Source organism: Bemisia tabaci, chromosome 3 (assembly GCF_918797505.1).
Source record: "Bemisia tabaci chromosome 3, PGI_BMITA_v3".
Classification (NCBI taxonomy): Eukaryota; Metazoa; Arthropoda; class Insecta; order Hemiptera; family Aleyrodidae; genus Bemisia; species Bemisia tabaci.
The window spans coordinates 8,683,937-8,701,898 of NC_092795.1; the positions used below are offsets into that span (position 1 = coordinate 8,683,937).

At 35.1% G+C, this 17,962-nt stretch overlaps 1 protein-coding gene across 2 annotated transcripts in view; it reads left to right on the forward strand.

Annotated features, from left to right (window-relative positions):
• Positions 1 to 14,024, forward strand: part of LOC109032269 (protein croquemort) — a 28,597-nt gene extending 14,573 nt beyond the window's left edge. For both annotated transcript variants that reach the window (XM_019044309.2, XM_019044311.2), the window contains exons 4-10: positions 781 to 928; positions 2,062 to 2,283; positions 4,479 to 4,693; positions 5,548 to 5,842; positions 7,034 to 7,107; positions 7,687 to 8,062; positions 9,476 to 14,024. In XM_019044309.2, coding sequence (XP_018899854.1) covers positions 781 to 928; positions 2,062 to 2,283; positions 4,479 to 4,693; positions 5,548 to 5,842; positions 7,034 to 7,107; positions 7,687 to 7,975 — 1,243 coding nt within the window. In that variant the 3' untranslated portion in view covers positions 7,976 to 8,062; positions 9,476 to 14,024. The remainder of the gene's footprint in view (positions 1 to 780; positions 929 to 2,061; positions 2,284 to 4,478; positions 4,694 to 5,547; positions 5,843 to 7,033; positions 7,108 to 7,686; positions 8,063 to 9,475) is intronic.
• The last annotated feature ends 3,938 nt before the right edge of the window (positions 14,025 to 17,962 follow it).

Sequence of the window (17,962 nt, forward strand, 5' to 3'; positions counted from 1 at the left end):
TGGTAAAACGAAGTAGATTAATGATGCAGATGAAAATTGTATGGGCACTAAATATTAGTGAGTATCTGCTTTTAGAATGATCATCATTATTTATGTGCAAAGCTGAGGTTTTTTTAGGCATTCATCCATTTTTTTATCTTTAAATTTCCAAAAAAAAAACTTTAAAATTTCCTACTGAGCTTTTTGTTTGAGGTAAGGAAGTAAGGTTTTAAGAGCCTTTACTCCCTGGCGTATTGAGATTAAATCAGTCCTGAAAGCAGTCTGTTGAAAAACTGAATCATCGAAGGAAGAAAAAAAGATTGGAAAATTAGTGGATCTAAGTTCTTCTTTTACTTGAAGTCTTGGACCTCAAATTCCACTGAATTCAGTGAAAATGTCTTTATCCGTCCTCTTAAAACAAAAGTTAGGTGAATTCTCGATTTCAACCAATCCTGCTGAGTGGGCAATCACTGCTACTATCACTTCTTAAATTACGTTAACCATATGTAGGCATTTTGAAAAAGAAATGTTATCATTGTCTCATTATCAAGTTCCATTCTACATTGCATCATTAATATACTGTCTTTCTCAGGGAGTCAATTTTATAATTAGAAGGATAGCACTTCAGTTAATAACGCACACACATAAAGAAAGTACTTCAGTTGTTTACATTATTTCTTTGACCGACAGTACTTTATACTCAACTCTTATGACTTAGAATGTAATCATGTAATCTGTATCTTTCTTCTCAGCATACTTCAAATGTTTTGACCCCCCTACTAACATTCTCTTCTGTTCTAGAGAGTATCACAAGAAAGAAAATATAACATGGAATGAGAATAGTACCGTCACTTTCATGCAAGTTCGCAAATGGATTTTCATGAAGAATTTAACAAGGACTAATTTATCATTGGACGACACAATAACATCTGTCAACCCAATATTTTTTGTAAGTTCTTTCATAATGATTAATACAAACCACAAAGCCCAAAAATATGAGAACGAAAAAAATTGGAAAAATAGGTTAAAGAAGGCTAAACGAAGGTAAAAGGAGGTGGGACATTTTAAGTTGTCACAGGCCCTTTTTCAGCCGCAAAAACATTCAATGTTAATACCAAATTCATAAACAACTGGGATAAGGTTGCCTCTCAACTTAATTATTTAATTGCATTGATTTCGATCACTTTTGCAGCTGAAAATGAGTATGTGACGGCTTGAAATGTCCTGCCTTTTTAGTGTTCCAACACTTCAGCCTTTTTTACCCAGTTTTTTCCATTTTTACTGTTGTGTTTCTTCGTAACTTCATGCAGTTGCTCTTTGATAATTCTGAAATGATGACACCCAGGTTCAAAAATGTTTGGTTGCACCCTAAAAAATGGAAACATATGCCTCAGATCAGTATTCAAAACACAAAGAAAAAAACCCAATTATGATGACTGCACAAAAATTTATCCGGAGATTCAATTAGACTTTTAATGTGTTCGCATATTTACTCATATTTAGGTTTTATTTCGAATGGAAAAAGGGTGATTAATGTCTTTGAGACAAAAAAAAAAATATGCATGAATTTGAAAATTCATCCGAAAATCGCGGGTTGTTCCTTTTCAAGGCTACATGATGATGCATGAATGATGTAATTATTATGTCCAGTTTCATGTTGATGGATGATTATAATTTATGAGGTTATGATTTTGTCCAAGAGATTCAATTCTCTCATACTGAGAGATTTTAGAAAGATCAGATTAGGTAGCTAAAATCAGGAACATGACATCTTGGCTTGTGACCTTGCACTTTTCCTATCATGCTTTATTTTTTAATCAGGAAGCTATTCCCTGTAATTTTTTGAAAACTTTGGTGATTTTTCTTTATCCATCGTAAGAATGTATCGCAAAAGTTTCAAACTCCAGAGTTAGCTCATTTTCCTTAAAACAAAATAGGAGGGGATCTGAGACCTCAATATCAAGATGTCTGGCATCTGAGTTTTACCGTCAAGTCATTTTCAGCATCTCTAATAGCCCTGTATTCTTTTACATTTTTGTGATTTTTTCCCCCTTTAATAATTTTTTTTCTCTTTTTTTCTAGACTGTGGCCTCTCTTTTAAAAAGTAAAGACTTATCATTAATCAAGCGTCTTGCAATAGAAGCTGCTCTCCGAGCTATTCAAACAAAACCGTACGTCAGCAAGTCTGTGCGGCAGCTGCTTTACGAAGGGTATGATGACCCGTTGTTGGCCGCTTTGGACAAGTTGCCGCAAAAGATCTTTCCTCATCCAGCCATGGCGAAGAGATTTGGTTGGTTCTACCCAGTAAGTTCTCTTATTTCTTGGCCACCCAATTTAAATGGCATCATTTTTGCATACCCACACTTTTTTTTAAAACTACCCAAGGTTTCATCAAATTTTGCTGCCACCAAGTGTTTTTAATCCTTGTGAAGATAAATTCTGTTAGCTTAATGCGGTCACCTCTTGTACACAATTCAATAAAACGCTTTATCGGCGTAAATGCTAAAGGGAAGTCATTCAATCAGTCCAAGGTAACTATCTCGGCAATTTGACACTTGTCTGCTTCTTTAGATGAACGGTTGAAGCATAGAATCTTCTAAAACCCAACTTTAACATGACTTAATTTAAACAATATTCACCTACAGAATAGATGAGCTCTTATAAAACGATCCAGTGAAACGATACAGTAAAAAGTGTATTTTGCTTAGTTTTGTACAACTAGCAGCATTAACAATCGCCAGATTCTACTGGGTTCAAACAGATTCTTGTTCAAGATTATTGTTCAGAGATGCTGCATTTTTTCTTCTGCAAACCTCAACTCATGTGTGACACACAGAGAAAACAAGAGCCCACACTGAATAGGAAAAGTGTTTGACTGCCTGATCCTCCTGCGCTTGCTTTTCAGCCAATCAAACACTCGACGATCACTTTTGAATTCCTTAAGTAAAATAACATGGGAAATCAAATTATCAAACCACAAACATTTTTTTCGAATTCAGCCGATTTTTCGGGAAAAACACGCCCATGACAGACTTCTCTAGAGTTTGGCGTTTCTATTGACGTATAACACATCCCACTCTCTCCAAAAAGCGCGGAAGATCTTTATTTTTCAATTTTCTTCCACTTGCGTCAGTGGAATAATCAAAAACATCAACTAAAGTTAAAGAAAATTGAAAACTGAAAAATCAAGATCTTCGGTTTTTTTTCGAGAAAGTGGGATGTATTATACATCAGTAGAAATGCCAAATCCTCGAGAAGTCAGTCATAGATATATTAGTCCCGAAAAGTCGGTTGAATTCGAAAAAAATATATGGTTTTGATTTTCTGTTTTATTTTCCAAAAGGAATTCAAAAGTGGTCGTTAGGTATCTGATTGGCTGAAAAGCTTGCGCAGGAAGATCAGGTCAAGCTCTTTCCCTATTCAATGCAGGCTCTTATTTTCTCTTCGGTGTGACACACCAAGGCAAAAAACTTGGGCACGAAGAGTTCTTTAATGATATTACCAATGGACCACTAGACAAGGTACGGATTTCAGCATTCTGATACATATTTCTAAAACCAAAATTTTACGTAGAACACGATGCGCACAACGAAAATTACCGATATCAACTCCTAACGAAGATATTCAATGATTCTTGGTGTGTAAATTCAAACCACCCGCTCATGAAAACTCAATGCTCTACGTGATTCACATCGCGCGCTAAACGTTATCATGAACGTCTTTGTGATAAAAAAAATCTGGCAACCTCAATCTTGACGCTTTGGCTTAGCTATAGCAAATTACTCATAGTTTGAAAACACATGGTGTGAAATGAACATTGCTCGATTGAGAAGCTTGCTGAAACCGTTGTAGTGCGCGATTTGACTCACGTAGAGCTTTGAGTTTCTTGTGAGCGGGCAGTTTAAATTCCTTGTAACCAATGTGAAATAAAAACGATAATAGCTTCGTATGGAGTTGGTTTCGGTAATTTTTGTTGCGCAAATCGTGTTTTGCGTGGAATTTTGGTAAGAAACATGTATCAGAATGCTTAAATTCGTACCTGGTCTAGTGGTCCATTTTAAAATGCTATCTCTTAACATATCTGTCAGTTTTTTATCCCATGAGATAGAAATGGGTCTCCTGCAAACTTTAGCCAGAGCGGAAGTATAAACTGTCCCCTATGAAAAATGGCTCAAAAATCACCTCGAGAGCTTTGGCAGAATTAGAAATCAACGCCTTTCAGAAATTTAGAAATTTGTGCATTTTAGTCAAAGTCAAGTGTGAACATATTGAACTTTAGGCAACTTCGAAACATTTTTATGAGGAAAAAGTCACAATTTCTTAAAACAGAGAGAATGAGGTAGAATGCAGCCAATATTCAGCCGAAGTAAGTCTCTTAGTTTTGATTATCATTATGATCTTCCTTTATGATGATTTCTTCCATTTCCTAAGACTGAAACTGTAAAATTAAAAATGATATTATTAAGTACCTTGCCATTAATTCTATTATTTTTTTCTAGCATAACATGTCATCAGAATTTGATGGCATTTGCAATGTAGGTACTGGAGTGGACAGTCTAAAAAATCTAGGCGTTCTGAACTCATGGAATTATAATAGCAGGACTGAATTTTTTGAGGGAAAATGTGGCGAAGTGAAAGGCACGACAGGAGATATATGGCCTCCCAGCTCTGCAAAGGAAAACAATGTCACATTATATGCATCTGATTTGTGCAGGTAGCTATTGTTCTATTTTCAGTTAATGTGGGAGAGGGTATAGATAATGTATGGATCATGTTGGAAAGACTGCTGACTCTGGACTTCTTATTTTTTGACTTTCTCTTGTTTTGTCTCTGGTTTTTCGAATTTTTAGAATTAATCAGTATTTGTATGTATGTAGATAAGAAACATGATTCCTAGATTGAGTTACACAAATTTTGGATCATGATTAAATTTCTCAGAGAGAACTCAAGACAAGTTTAGAGGAATATTTAAGGTGCTTCTATGTGATGTAGGGACAAGATTCGCCACAACGCTGCGCTGCCTCATGCATGATTAACATCTTTGAGAAGCAATAATAATTGGAATGTACAAGATAATGCAAGAAACTGATACATAATGTATAGCAGCATTAATACGGAGTAGAATGACACCAAATTTGTTTAGATTCCATCGCAAAACTATACTTTAAACTACGATAACCAACGCCGCCCATTGACTCAATGTGTAAGAGAGAGTTATTATAGCGCTATCTCTCTCACAAATTGAGTCAATAGGTGTTGTCCGTTATTGTAGTTTTAAGCATAAATTTTCCATGAATATTCACAAATTTGGTGTCATTCTACTCCGAATTAATGCTGCTATACATTATGGATCAGTTTCTTGCATTAACATGTACGTAAAGATAATTGTTGCTTCTCATAGTCCCAAACCACATAGTAGCGTAACGTGGTGGAGAATCTCATCCCTAGATCACATAGAATCAACTGAAAGGAGAGTTTTGTTCGTAATACTTCTTCGATGTCTTTTAAGTATTGTGAACTGTTTAGTGAAAATTTGCACTGACATGAATTCCTTTCTTTTTTTCACAGTTCTTTGGTTCTTCAAAAAAATGGAAGAATGTCAATGGATGGGTTAGATGGTACGACTTTTGTTGGCGCAGAAAATGTTTTTGACAATGGAACACTGTTTCCTGAGAATAAGTGCTACCTAGCCAATGGCACACAATTGCGGAAAGGTGTAAGGAGTTTGTCTTCATGCAGATTTGGTGCTCCAATCCTCATATCATTCCCCCATTTCTATCTTGCGGACGAATTCTATGCTAAAGCTATTGATGGTGTTTCTCCATCAGTAGAAAATCATCAGTTCAAAATTTCTCTTGAAAAGGTGAGGAAGATCTTAGAGGTCTCTTTTTATAGTTAAACCATTCATAACCGTTCGGGTTAGGTTATGTTAGGTTAGGTTAATGGTGCCGATTCGGATTTTTTTAAAATCTCATGCTGAGTTGTTTCAAGATGCATTTGCTCATAAGGATTAGTTTACCGTCAAAAATTCAGTTTCAAAAAAATTCAATGCAGCATTTTTTGAAAATAAACGTTTTAGTCTTTGAGTTTGAATACTATATTAATTATGGTAGTTACGTACAAGTGCTATCTCTAAAGAACTGAATAATGGACACTGACGACACCCTCAAGCATGCAATTTGTGAGAGACTCTGAAACAATTTACTAACTTTAAAACAAAACCAAGATGAGCTTTTTTGTTGGAAATTGATGGATCCACAGCAATTTTATGGAGGCATGTTTATTATACTCCACCAGGAGTTTTTCAAGAGACCTGTAAGCGTATATTTCACATGTCTTTGTAAAATTGCTGTAGATTTGTCGATTATCAATCAAATTTACTCATCTTAATCTTGTTCTGAAGCTAATAACTTGTTTTAGAGCACTCTAGAAACTGCGCTTTAATATTTTTTATGGTTTTTAACACGCTAACTGCTACGGTTTGCCTTTTAATTCCCGGCAAGTAGAGAGGTCTGCAAAACTTGTAAGTATGAAAAATATTGCTCTGAGACAGCAGCAGCATCATCTTTTAGACGGGGGTGTAACGTGAGGTCCTGATGTGAGATGATAGAGTGCTCGCCTCAATCAATGAAAATGATTTAAAAATGGTGTCTGTGAGTGCCAGCTGACTTGTCAAGGACGAAGATGATAGACAGTGTTTTGGGACAGCCTTTGTATTGATACAAAAAAATTGTTTTAAAAAAGTACCCTTTCCGAGATTTTTCAAAATCTCTTTGTTTTTTCAACTATTTAACTTTAATACTTTTGATTTAGCTTCGTATTTGATTTTAAGTTAGCACTCCTAAATAATGCGTGCCATCAAAGTCTTATGAATGCTAATTTTTCAATGAGCATTTTTAGACTCCTTGTTTAACATGTCAGTTATTTTACCAAGTGCTAAGCATAGATTTTGGGAGTGTCTTTCCAAAAAAGTCACTTACATTCCTAATTTTGACTTTGTTTTTTCACTTACCCACATAGATGATTTAAACTGTATTTACTTTTTAAATTTCAGAATACCGGCATCCCATTGATTGTAAATGCCCGTCTTCAAATAAATGTTCAATCTAGTCCAACTCCAGGCTATGGGTAAGATCTTATTGTTTTTTTACCTCAGTGTTGATATCTTCATAAAGTTTTTTCATTCACCTCAGGAGGGCTCTAAAATTTTAGAGATCTTAAATAAAATACTGGATCCTCACCTCACTCAGGTTTCTTTTATGTTCATTCCAAATTTTCCCAATAAATACTTCAACTTTCCACCCAGAATTTCTGTGAATTCTTTAATATTTGAATTCTCTCATATATGAAATTCTATTGTTCTTATCAAGACCAAGCATTAGAAAATAAAATAATTTCATTAAAACCAAATAGGTATGGTTTCGTTTGTTTTGGAACTTAACAACTCAGATCAATTAGTACTTCTGTATATTCCAATAAAATGCTTGCATGTAAAGTCTCCATCAGCGAGAGAGTAGGATGTACCATTTTCAGGCAGTCTGATTTCTGCATTTAGACCGATTAAACTTGTTAGTCCAAGATCATTCTTAATAGAAGGTGCCGGAGTTTGATATCATTACGTTCTAAGTCACTTATTTTTTCCAATATTATAGAGTACGTATTTATCGAAACCTTTCAATTAAACAGCTTTGTAAATGTTTTTCTCAGAATCTTCGATAAGTTACCAGAAATTACTCTCCCAGCACTCTGGTTTGATCAGCACATGCTAGTAACGCGAGAACTTGCCGATGGTATCTGGATCGTCTCAGTCATGCCTGCATACATAGTGTACGGTCTCATTGCTGTGTCAATGCTGGGTGCCGTTCTTATCATTTATGGGATTCTCCTCGTCAGGCGAGATTGCAAGAGCTCCCCAGATTCTGCAGAACTCCTCAAGGACACTGATGAGCCTGCCATTACCTCAGCCCCTACTGAAAGCCCAGTCTCAAATCAGTGAATCGCTCTACTTCCGAATTTCAGTGGAGGTTTTAGACGATTTGCCAACCATCATTTGAGAATACTGCACTGTTTTTCTTCATCAGAGGTAAGATCTACTTTCTTTTTCATGAATTTCGGAATTATTAGGGCTTTAACTGTTATTTGCAATCTCTAATTACAGTTCTGTAAATTCATTTTCGGTGCCAAGTATAAATATTTGTTGTATTTAACAAGGTGGAGAAATAGCGCTGGGTCCACACCATTTCGCGGGGAAAACAAAGCCTAGAATTATAATTAGAATCAAAATTAAATTTTTTGAATTTAATGCGTACCAGTACAAAACTGAGGGGGAAGAGTGTTCATTGAGAGTGGAGAGAGGAGAGAGTGGAGAGTGTTCCTGATAATCATTTTTTCTGGTTTTCCTTGTTTTGTTATGAGAGTTTGTTTTTAATGCCGGCACTTTAATGCTGTCTTGGATTTTGCGGCATGTTAAGTTGGATTGACTGCCGAGTGTGATCTGCTGATGAGGTCTAAAAAGGCCCAAACTGGTATAGATCTCTTGCCGTGACTCCAACTTAATATTCCAATGCAAACTGCCTGAGCTGAACACTCTCCCCCCTCAGTTTCGTTCTGGTACGCATTAGAGTTCAAAAAATTTAATTTTGACACTAACTATAATTCTTGGCTTTGTTTTCCCCATGAAATGGTGTGGACCCAGTACCATTTCTCCACCTCGTTATGTACGGTTCGGGCCACTTCTTAGTGTTTTTTTTCATTTGTTGTATTTATAAGGCACCAAATGTCAAACAACAGACTAAGATTCTAACAATTCAGCTTTCAAACTTAAATATCTCATCCATTCCATGTAATTAAATGGAGGATTTCTCTCAGCTAAACTTGATCTGCATGGATTGCAGCCGGTTTTATTAATGCATAGCCCATTGCTGCAATGTAAGTTAAAAACGCATCTATCAGAGTCAGTTTTAGGATTTTTTCGTATGCACAAGGCTACATTAAGTATGATTTAAAATTTATTTCTTTATTTTTGCATTCATCTACTAAATTAAAAACCAATTTAGTTAAGATAGTAGTAACTTTTTACCTTCTCCACCATTCGTTCTCAACATGACTCTCTCTATTTGTTGCTTATTAGTGAGTCAAGAAGTTTAACTCAGCTTTCATGTCTAAGTAAACGAGCTAGCACATTGTATAATTTTTTCTTTTCTTTGAATGATTCCAAAATTTTAAAGGCATTGAAGTGCAAAGCTCAGTAAAAGCAAACCCTTAAAATAAATTTTGGATGAAACAATAAGATTTTGTTGACAGCTTGAGAGATACTTGATATTTTCTTGAATGAAGAATGAAGCTGTTCCCTACAGGTAATATTCAAAGAATTTTATTACGGTTCTTAGTTTTCATCCATGGATAACTATTATCTCACGTAATCATTCTCCAGATTTTTCTGGTTCATTGAGCGAATTTCACTTTTTTAAATTGTATTATTTTATCTCTCTTTCAGCCTTCCATAAAGTGGAATCCTGTGCCTTTCCTGTGGTTCTCGACTCAAGATGTTTTAATTTCATTAGCACTTTTAAAGCATGTCTCTGTGCATGATTGAGATTTCTTGCATAGTTTACACTAAACCTGCAATTTTTCTCATTCAAACATCATTTCTCATACATCCTGGTGCCATACATTACCTAGATGTGAACTCCAAAAGAGTTTGTTGTCGCAATTAAAGAGTTGCACATCCAGAATCATCACATGTATCCATGTTTAAAATTTTGTATTATTAAGAAAGTAGAATCATTCATGGTGAAACAAACGAATTTAGTCATAGTTTTTAAGTTGTTACGTAGTTAAAATGTTGATGGCCGAAGTGCAAAACCAGTTGTGACAATGTAGACTTCCCATTGTACTGTATTTTTTTCTTTCGAAAACCAGTGAACGCTATTTCTTAGAGACTCTCTTGAATTTTTTCCTCTATACACAGAATACTCTGTATGAGTTTCAAGCTGTAAAGTTGACTTGTCTCCCCAAAAAAATAACGAAGGATCGGCAATTTTGAAACATTGGAAAAGAAACATGTAGTTTTGACTTTGGTCATTGATGTCCCGATGTGGATTGCAAAAATCAAGAGACTCTCACAGATATGAGCCTAAAGAATGTACATTAACCCATTCAACTACATTACAAACTACTTTACTGTGTTAGCTTCCCCTCCTTTTGTATCAATAGGTACTACTAAAATGACGACTACTACTCTTACTACTAAATCTACTCCAAAAATGATTGACCAGCTGAATCAAGCCGGAACTTTCGTAGATTTTTTCAGAAATTTTCATCTACCCATATAAAGTCCATTCTGGGTAGATATTTCAACTTGTAGAACTTCGAAGAAATGATCAATTTGAATAAATATAATTTTCTTCTCTAGGACGATCAGTTGATGTGCCAAATTTTTCATAGCTTCTTCATCAACACGAAAGTGGACCCATTCCATATCAATAGTTTTTAAACCGTAACTCACTAACTGCTGCCATCAATTGTTCAAAATGAAAATCTTAGTCTCTAATTAATTTTTGCTTAATTATTTGCCCTCATCATACTCTACAGGATATTTTAATTCTTTGACCCTGTAGATTGGGCCACATGTATTTTGTTACCCAAAGATTACGTATTAGTACATACCCATTCTTCATATTATGTCTAGAGTATTTTATGAAGGTACAACTCTCGAGGTATAACTCTCGATTAAACTCTTCACAGAAGTTTATGCCTGCGAAATTTCTGGAAATTATATTGTAAAAATTCTTTTGCACTGCTTTGATATTCTTTGTAATTTAAGTAATATTTGTATGGTCATGTTTAAATTTTTCTAAATCCGTTCACTTGAATTTGTATTTTACTTATCAAATCTGCACTTAATCGTAATTTTTTAGGATATTATAAGGATAGCTGGTCTAACTCAAGTTTACACAGATTGAATGAAATGAAATCGTACAGGGTGAGGAAGTCATGTCAGACAACATTCAGTGAAAAGAGGCTATTTAACACCAGTTCAGATAATGATGCATTTGCATTTGAACAAAATCTTATATTGTGAAGTATTTTGGGTAAATGTTATTCAGTCTATCGTTCTTGGTTTTTGCCCATCATGATTGTCTTTACCATGCAATGTTACAAATCTTTGCATGTATTTTGAAGTAAATTAAAGACATTTTTCCCTGGAAAATTTTAGAAACTGAAATATTGAATAGAAAATAAAATGACTTCAATGTGAGTACTTGAGTCTCTTCAAGCCTCAAGGCAACCAACATATTTTAAACTATTTTTATGGCATGATATTTTATTATGGCCTCTATCATCATAGCCCCTTGATTGTAAGAATGGAGAAATAAATGAGAAGATTTCAAGACAGTAAATCATTTTGATAGTGCCCTAGATAGTGTGGATATGAAAATCAAGGAGTGCATTTGTCGAAAGCTGCTAGAAAATTACAGAAGCTGCAGTAATTACACTGATTTATAGGGAGTCAGTTTCAGGAACATTTTTCTAACAAAATTAAAGCAGAGTAAAAGCCTGCAAAGTATAGTAATTAAAGCCTGTGTACAAATGTCTTCCTAAGATGTATAAGTCAACGAAAATATTCACGGGCTTTCTCTTTTGAATTGTGATCACAATTGAGATCTCTCTTGTTCTAGCCGTTGTAACTTCCATGTCAGTCTTGCCTTTCGGTAGTGTTTAGTTCAGAGATGATGAAGGTCTGTGTCATCAAGGCCTATGATACTGAACCTAAGCGCTCTGCCAAATGTTTGTAGCTCTCTTTAGTTTTAATATTTTTTTTTATTTATAATTCTGTTGACCGCCAATTTTTTTCATGTTTCATGAAGCTCTATTTTTGAGGTTTAAAAAACTTAGAATAGTACAGAAATTGAACTGATATTTTATAAGCACCAAAATCCAAGTTTTGAGAAAATAGGGAAAAACTGTGCCACACAGCATGCACTCAATCTTTTGAGCCTTAAAAATGCATGTTTCTGAAGAATTGAAACTAGACTCACCATATTAAACTCATGCCAAATGACACACTTTATTCTGTTTTTCTTGACACTTGGATGTTGGTGCTTGGCTCTAAGGAAATACCGGTTCAATTACGCAATGGACCACTAGACAAGGTACGAATTTAAGCGATCTGATACATGTTTCTTAACCAGAATTTCACGTAGAACACGATTCGCGCAACGAAAATTACTGAAACTAACTCCTAACGAAGATATTAACGTTTTTATTTCACATTGATTACCAGGAATTTGAACTACCCGCTCACTAGAAACTCAAAGATCTACGCGAGTCAAATCGCGCTTTTCAACGGTTTCAGCAAGCTTCACAATCAGCAATGTTCATTTCCCGCCATGTGTTGCTCAAACTATAAACAACTTGCTATAGCTGAGCCAAAGCGTCAAGATTGAGGTTGCCAGATTTTTATATCGCAGAGACTGTCATGATAACGTTCAGCGCGCGATGTGAATCACGTAGAGCATTGAGTTTTCATGAGCGGATGGTTTGAATTCACGCATCAAGAATCGTTAAATATCGTCGTAAGGAGTTAATTTCGGTAATTTTCGTTGTGTGCATCGTGTTTTACGTAAAATTTTGGTTTAGAAACATGTATCAGAATGCTGAAATTCGTACCTTATCTAGTGGTCCATTCAAGTTTGTCTTTAGGCGAATCGACTGTTTACAAGTGGTAGTCAACTTTCGAATAAATGTGATATTTTTAGATGTAGGTATACTTAAGTTGATATCTTATGAATTATTTTCTGAAACTAATGATTTTGTCAGTGACAAATCCTTGAAAAATGAATAACTTGTTTGAAAGAATTTATATTTAGTGACGTAAGACATTCATATTTCAGCACGAATACCATACCTCATGTTTTCCCCATTATGTCTGCATTTACTTTTGTATACCACTGGTGTCAGTTTTTACTTGAATTCGTATTTATATATAACATACCAAAAATAACAAGTAATTTAGCAAGTGAGGTTATCAAATGTAGACATTTTTGTCCTATCAACTTGAGGCTAAATCCATGCTGCGGTTTTATCCTCTTTTCCTTCACTTTCCACAAGAAAGAAGAAAAAACAAAATAGAAATTTGACATTAAGATTGAGTATGGCCCTAACTGTTAATCTTCAAAAATTTGCATCCCTAAACTCTGTTAAAAATTTCCAAATATTACACAATTTTATAGCCTATGCTTTTTTCAGTATCCATCATGTCTTTTTCTCTCTGGATTTTCTTTGATGAGCTGAAATAATTGAAATTTTAATGCCTGTTATTGTTGCATATTGTAAAAACTATGAATGATTTTCCTGTTTTATTAATTTTACTGAGATGTCACTTTCTTCTGTGCTCATATATTATAGTCGCATCTACTGATATAAATTAAGTTAAGGTAGGTATATCTCTGTCATTTCACAGAAACGTAGGTCTAGCGTGAGTAAGTTACCATCAAGTAAATGTTACCTAAAACTTATTTTGTAATCTATGCCTGCTTTTGTCTGCTCGTAAGCATAGGTGGGAAATCATAAATTTATCCATAGCAAAGGGAGGCTTATCCATTCATTTATGAAATCTCGTCAGAAATTAATAAGAACTGTGGATGTTAAATTACGTCAAACTAAGTTTTAAAAGGATCAACCCAAAGTTCTGTTCTTTTGAAGTCAGAAGTTTATAAAAGATGATTTTCCTGAAAATTTCCCACAAGCATTGTGCTTCGTTTTGTTTTTACTGAAACAAACTGAACTTCCACAGTGTGCCCAAAGCCTAAAATTTAAGAGGCCTGTAATATAAATGAATCAAACGGGGGAGAAGTGATAAATTAAAATGATAATTAATTACTTGTCTCCATTTCAATTCAATTTCCTACCACTCTTACATAATTTGATAAGAATATATCAGTCTTCTTTTTGCAAGGATTTGTCTCATTCTCATTGCAAATCTTGTATTTTTGTAATAACTTTGCTTCCTTATTTGATTCAAAATAAATTTTTCAACATTTTGAGTGCCCATTGATTTTCCTCATTTTACACACACAAGATTATTCATTTAATTTTTAATTTTGGATACTTTTCCCGTTTGGTGAGCAAAGTAACATACCTATGGAACAACATGAACTCATGGAACTTTTAAAACTTAAACGTAGGCGCCCTAGCAGCATTGACTGTCATTGATCTACACTTATAATAAAAACGTTTAATAATTGTTCATATGTACAAGTCAAGACACATTCTTTTTTTTCTTCCAAGTAGTCTTTTGTAAATTTTACTCTTGAAACAAAATCAGCTTCCAATAACTGAGTCCTAAAACTCATATTTATTGATTCCTACTATATGCAAAATAAAGAGAAAAAATTGTAACATAAACTGTACAAATTGTGTTTAAATATACCGAAATGAGTTGAAGAAATCCTTGTTGAAGTTCAAGGTGTGATTCCCCTTGAATTGTACAAACAGTTTCCTTTCGATTATCATTCGTTTTTTTTTTCAGAATTTTCTCCATGTTGGATACGAGCGAAATTCCGTTTTTTTAAACAATTTTTTTAAGAGCAAATTCTACCTGGGGAATTAAAGGTTCAACATAATCAGTACAAGTTGATACCTCAATCTTTCCGTATGGTGTCATATCAGAGACACAGTTCATGGGACTTCCCTCGAAGAATCCATTTGGGTGCTCAATCAGCGGTACAGAAAAACAATTCAGCATTGACAAAACTTAACTTCTCCACTCCACAACATCCCAGAAACACGACGCTTCTGGCTTACCGACCGAGAAAAATCGACGGGGTACCGTGGAGTAACTTTTAAGGGCCAAAATCGAAAGTTCTCCGATTCAGCTGAAACTGAGCAATTTCCCTTGGAAATGACCCGCTGAGTCCGATTTTCCGGTCCAAAAAGCTCCACAAGTCCGCTGGAGCGCGTCAGCGACGGAAAACGCGCTTTCGGTGAACTTTCAAAAACTGTCGAAAATGCTCGTTTTCGAGCTTTTCTCGGCTCTGGAAGCCGCGGGGAGACTCGGGACCATGCGGAATCGATTCTACGCCTGGAACTACGTAGGATTCGACACTTATCTCGATTTAAATAATTAAAATAATGGAACTTAAATCAACAATATAATGCAAAACAATTTGGAAAATCTTGTCATGTAAATACAGATGATTCGAAAACGCCTTCAATTGAGGCGTGATACCTCACGCGTTCCGGAGAGTTCAAATAGTTGTATCCCTGCGCCTTTGCAAGGCGAAGTCAGCTTAATATTGAAGTAGCGTCACCGCTTGGTTTCTCGGTTTTCCTCTGCCGCTACTGCAGTTTCGACCGTTAAGGCCGTAGTTTAAGGGCGCTAAAGCCAGGATTGTATTACGCAAATGGATAATTTTTGCAGAATAATTAAAAATTAAGAAGCGGGAGTTATTTAACTAAATGTCAAGAGGAACTCAAATCAACAATATAATGCAAAACAATTTGGAAAATCTTGTCATGTAAATACAGAAGATTCGAAAACGCTTTCAATTGAGGCGTGACACCTCACGCGTTCCGGAGAGTTCAAATAGAGGATACAGCAATGAAATTTGTGCGGAAACTAACAAATTTGCATACTACGGGTGTAATTACACAAAATATCGGTTGTATTTTCATTTAAAATTGACCGGCAATCGTTTTGTCAAAATACGATTAACGGATGAAAATTATGCTACATTGAAATGTCTGTACTGTCAAACTCGATCGTCAGGAGAGTGACGCATTCATTCATGAGAGAGAAACTAGCGGTTTTACGTAATTTATATTACTGGGATTAGTCGATTCGATCTTTCCACTCTAAAAAAAAAGAAAGAAAAAATCAACGCAGCTCAAATGGGCCGTAAAAGCAATTTTATCGTTTGACGAATTATTAAAGTTGGATATTGCACAGACCTCATTCCGCCTCTCATGCATGTCACTTTTCAATTTCTGAAAGAACCATTCAGCATCCATCATTGCAACCATCATTGCACTGAGATTACTATAGTGCTCGGATTCGACACAAGTAGACTATGATTTTTTATCAAGAGAGAAGTCTGAACTGAACTGTCAAGTACAAGAAACGCTAATTACTCACTTGTGGAAAAGTTCTGATTCGTCTACTTTGTTCCACATGTGCTATTTTCAAGAGGAAAAATGTAATATAGTGCCCATGCTTTTAGCCTGCCTATTGGTCTATTGCATCCAGGAAAGAGATAGGCTAATTGAATTCTCCACGAGATTCATAGCAAGTCAACGAGAATGTACCACTAAACAAGGCACGAAGTTAAGCATTTGGATACATGTTTCTTAACCAAAATTTAACGTCGAATAAGATACGTGCGATGAAAATACTGAAATTGACTCCTAACCAAGATATCAAATGTTTCCTGACGTGTGAGTTCATAGTATGTGGTATTTCATTTGGTTTCAGGACATTCCGTCAAGGATTTCTCGTCCACGCACCTTTTTGGTCCAGTAGTTAACGTTTATGCGTAAAATAATCAACAGTGACTTGGTCAAAACGTTATATTTTAGTCCGTATGTAAAATATTGACAATATTGAAATGAGAAAATTGAGGAGAAGGAGGTGTTGATATGGTAACTAATTTTTTCAATGAAATGTTATAATTATCCTCTAGTGATTCACCTTTTCAAATTGTCATTGGTGAATATTTGGATGTATTTCGATCCTTAAAATTTTCGATATAAAATATACCTAAACTATACCTTATTTTTTTAAATGAAAATATTACTTCATTTTAAAAACATTAACATTTTTTAAACGTGGCAAACCTTTTCCAAGCGATGGCATCGATATTAATATCAATGAGTCGAAGTCGTGTTAAAAGAAACCAAACAAACACGAATAAAAGAGGAAAAAACCAAGAAACACGCAATTTTTGGTTTTAACCCTTTGAACGTCTATCTTTTAGAGTCAAATACGTCCAATATTGAGCATTTAGTTGCGCGCACACCATGCTGCAGCACTTAAAAGCACATAATATATTAGAAAAATTAAAGTGCTTTGAAAATCATTAAATTTGACACAGAAGTACCTTCGTATTGACAAAACACACATTATATTTTCCTTCAATTTTTTTTTCATCAACTTATATGAGAACAATCTGTGCAGAGTGTGCAAACATTTCAAAATCATGAGTTGAAAAATGCTGACTCCCCAAGTGTAAATGTTAGAGCCTAACACAGAGCTAGCAGCGTGCTGCCGGCACGATACGCGCACTGGCGCCTACAAACCTAACAGGGATACCTCACCTCACGCATTGCGCTATGCTTGAAGTATCTCCTTAGGTTTGTAGGCGCCAGTGCGCGATTTGCGCTGGCCAACCGCTAGCCGCTCCGAAGCGTGCCACGGCGCCTCAAGCAACTATTTCACAACAGAGGCGTTGCACAGTATCATACGAAATTGAAAGCGATCCAACATATTAAGAATGGCAAGCATCCTTGAAGAGTACGGAGCTTTCCTAGCGAAATAAATCAAGATACTACGGCACAAAAAGAGAGCAGAAGGCCAAAAACTCACTAAGTTCTAGCATTCGTATTTAATGACGATTAGCATAATTTTTTAATTTCATTAAAGCAAAAAGTGACTCGATTTAGGTAGAAACATTCTTAAGTATACCGTCAAGAAGGTTTTATTTTGAATTAAGAATAAAATAGCTGAATGAAAGCGGGTTTCTGCTTGATATAAGTGACTTTTCTTTTTATAAAGCACCTTTTCTTCGCATTACTCTTCAAAGGGTTACGTGCTATAAAGCTTTTCAGCAATTTATCGCTCTACTTTTCAATTTTAATATATACCTAAATGGCCGAAAATGTGCTGTCTGTTACGCTGACTTTTTACCGTGTAACAGACAGCATATTTTCGGAATTGACATAATATTAATCGAGAAGTAGAGCAATAAATCATTAGAAAGCGTTA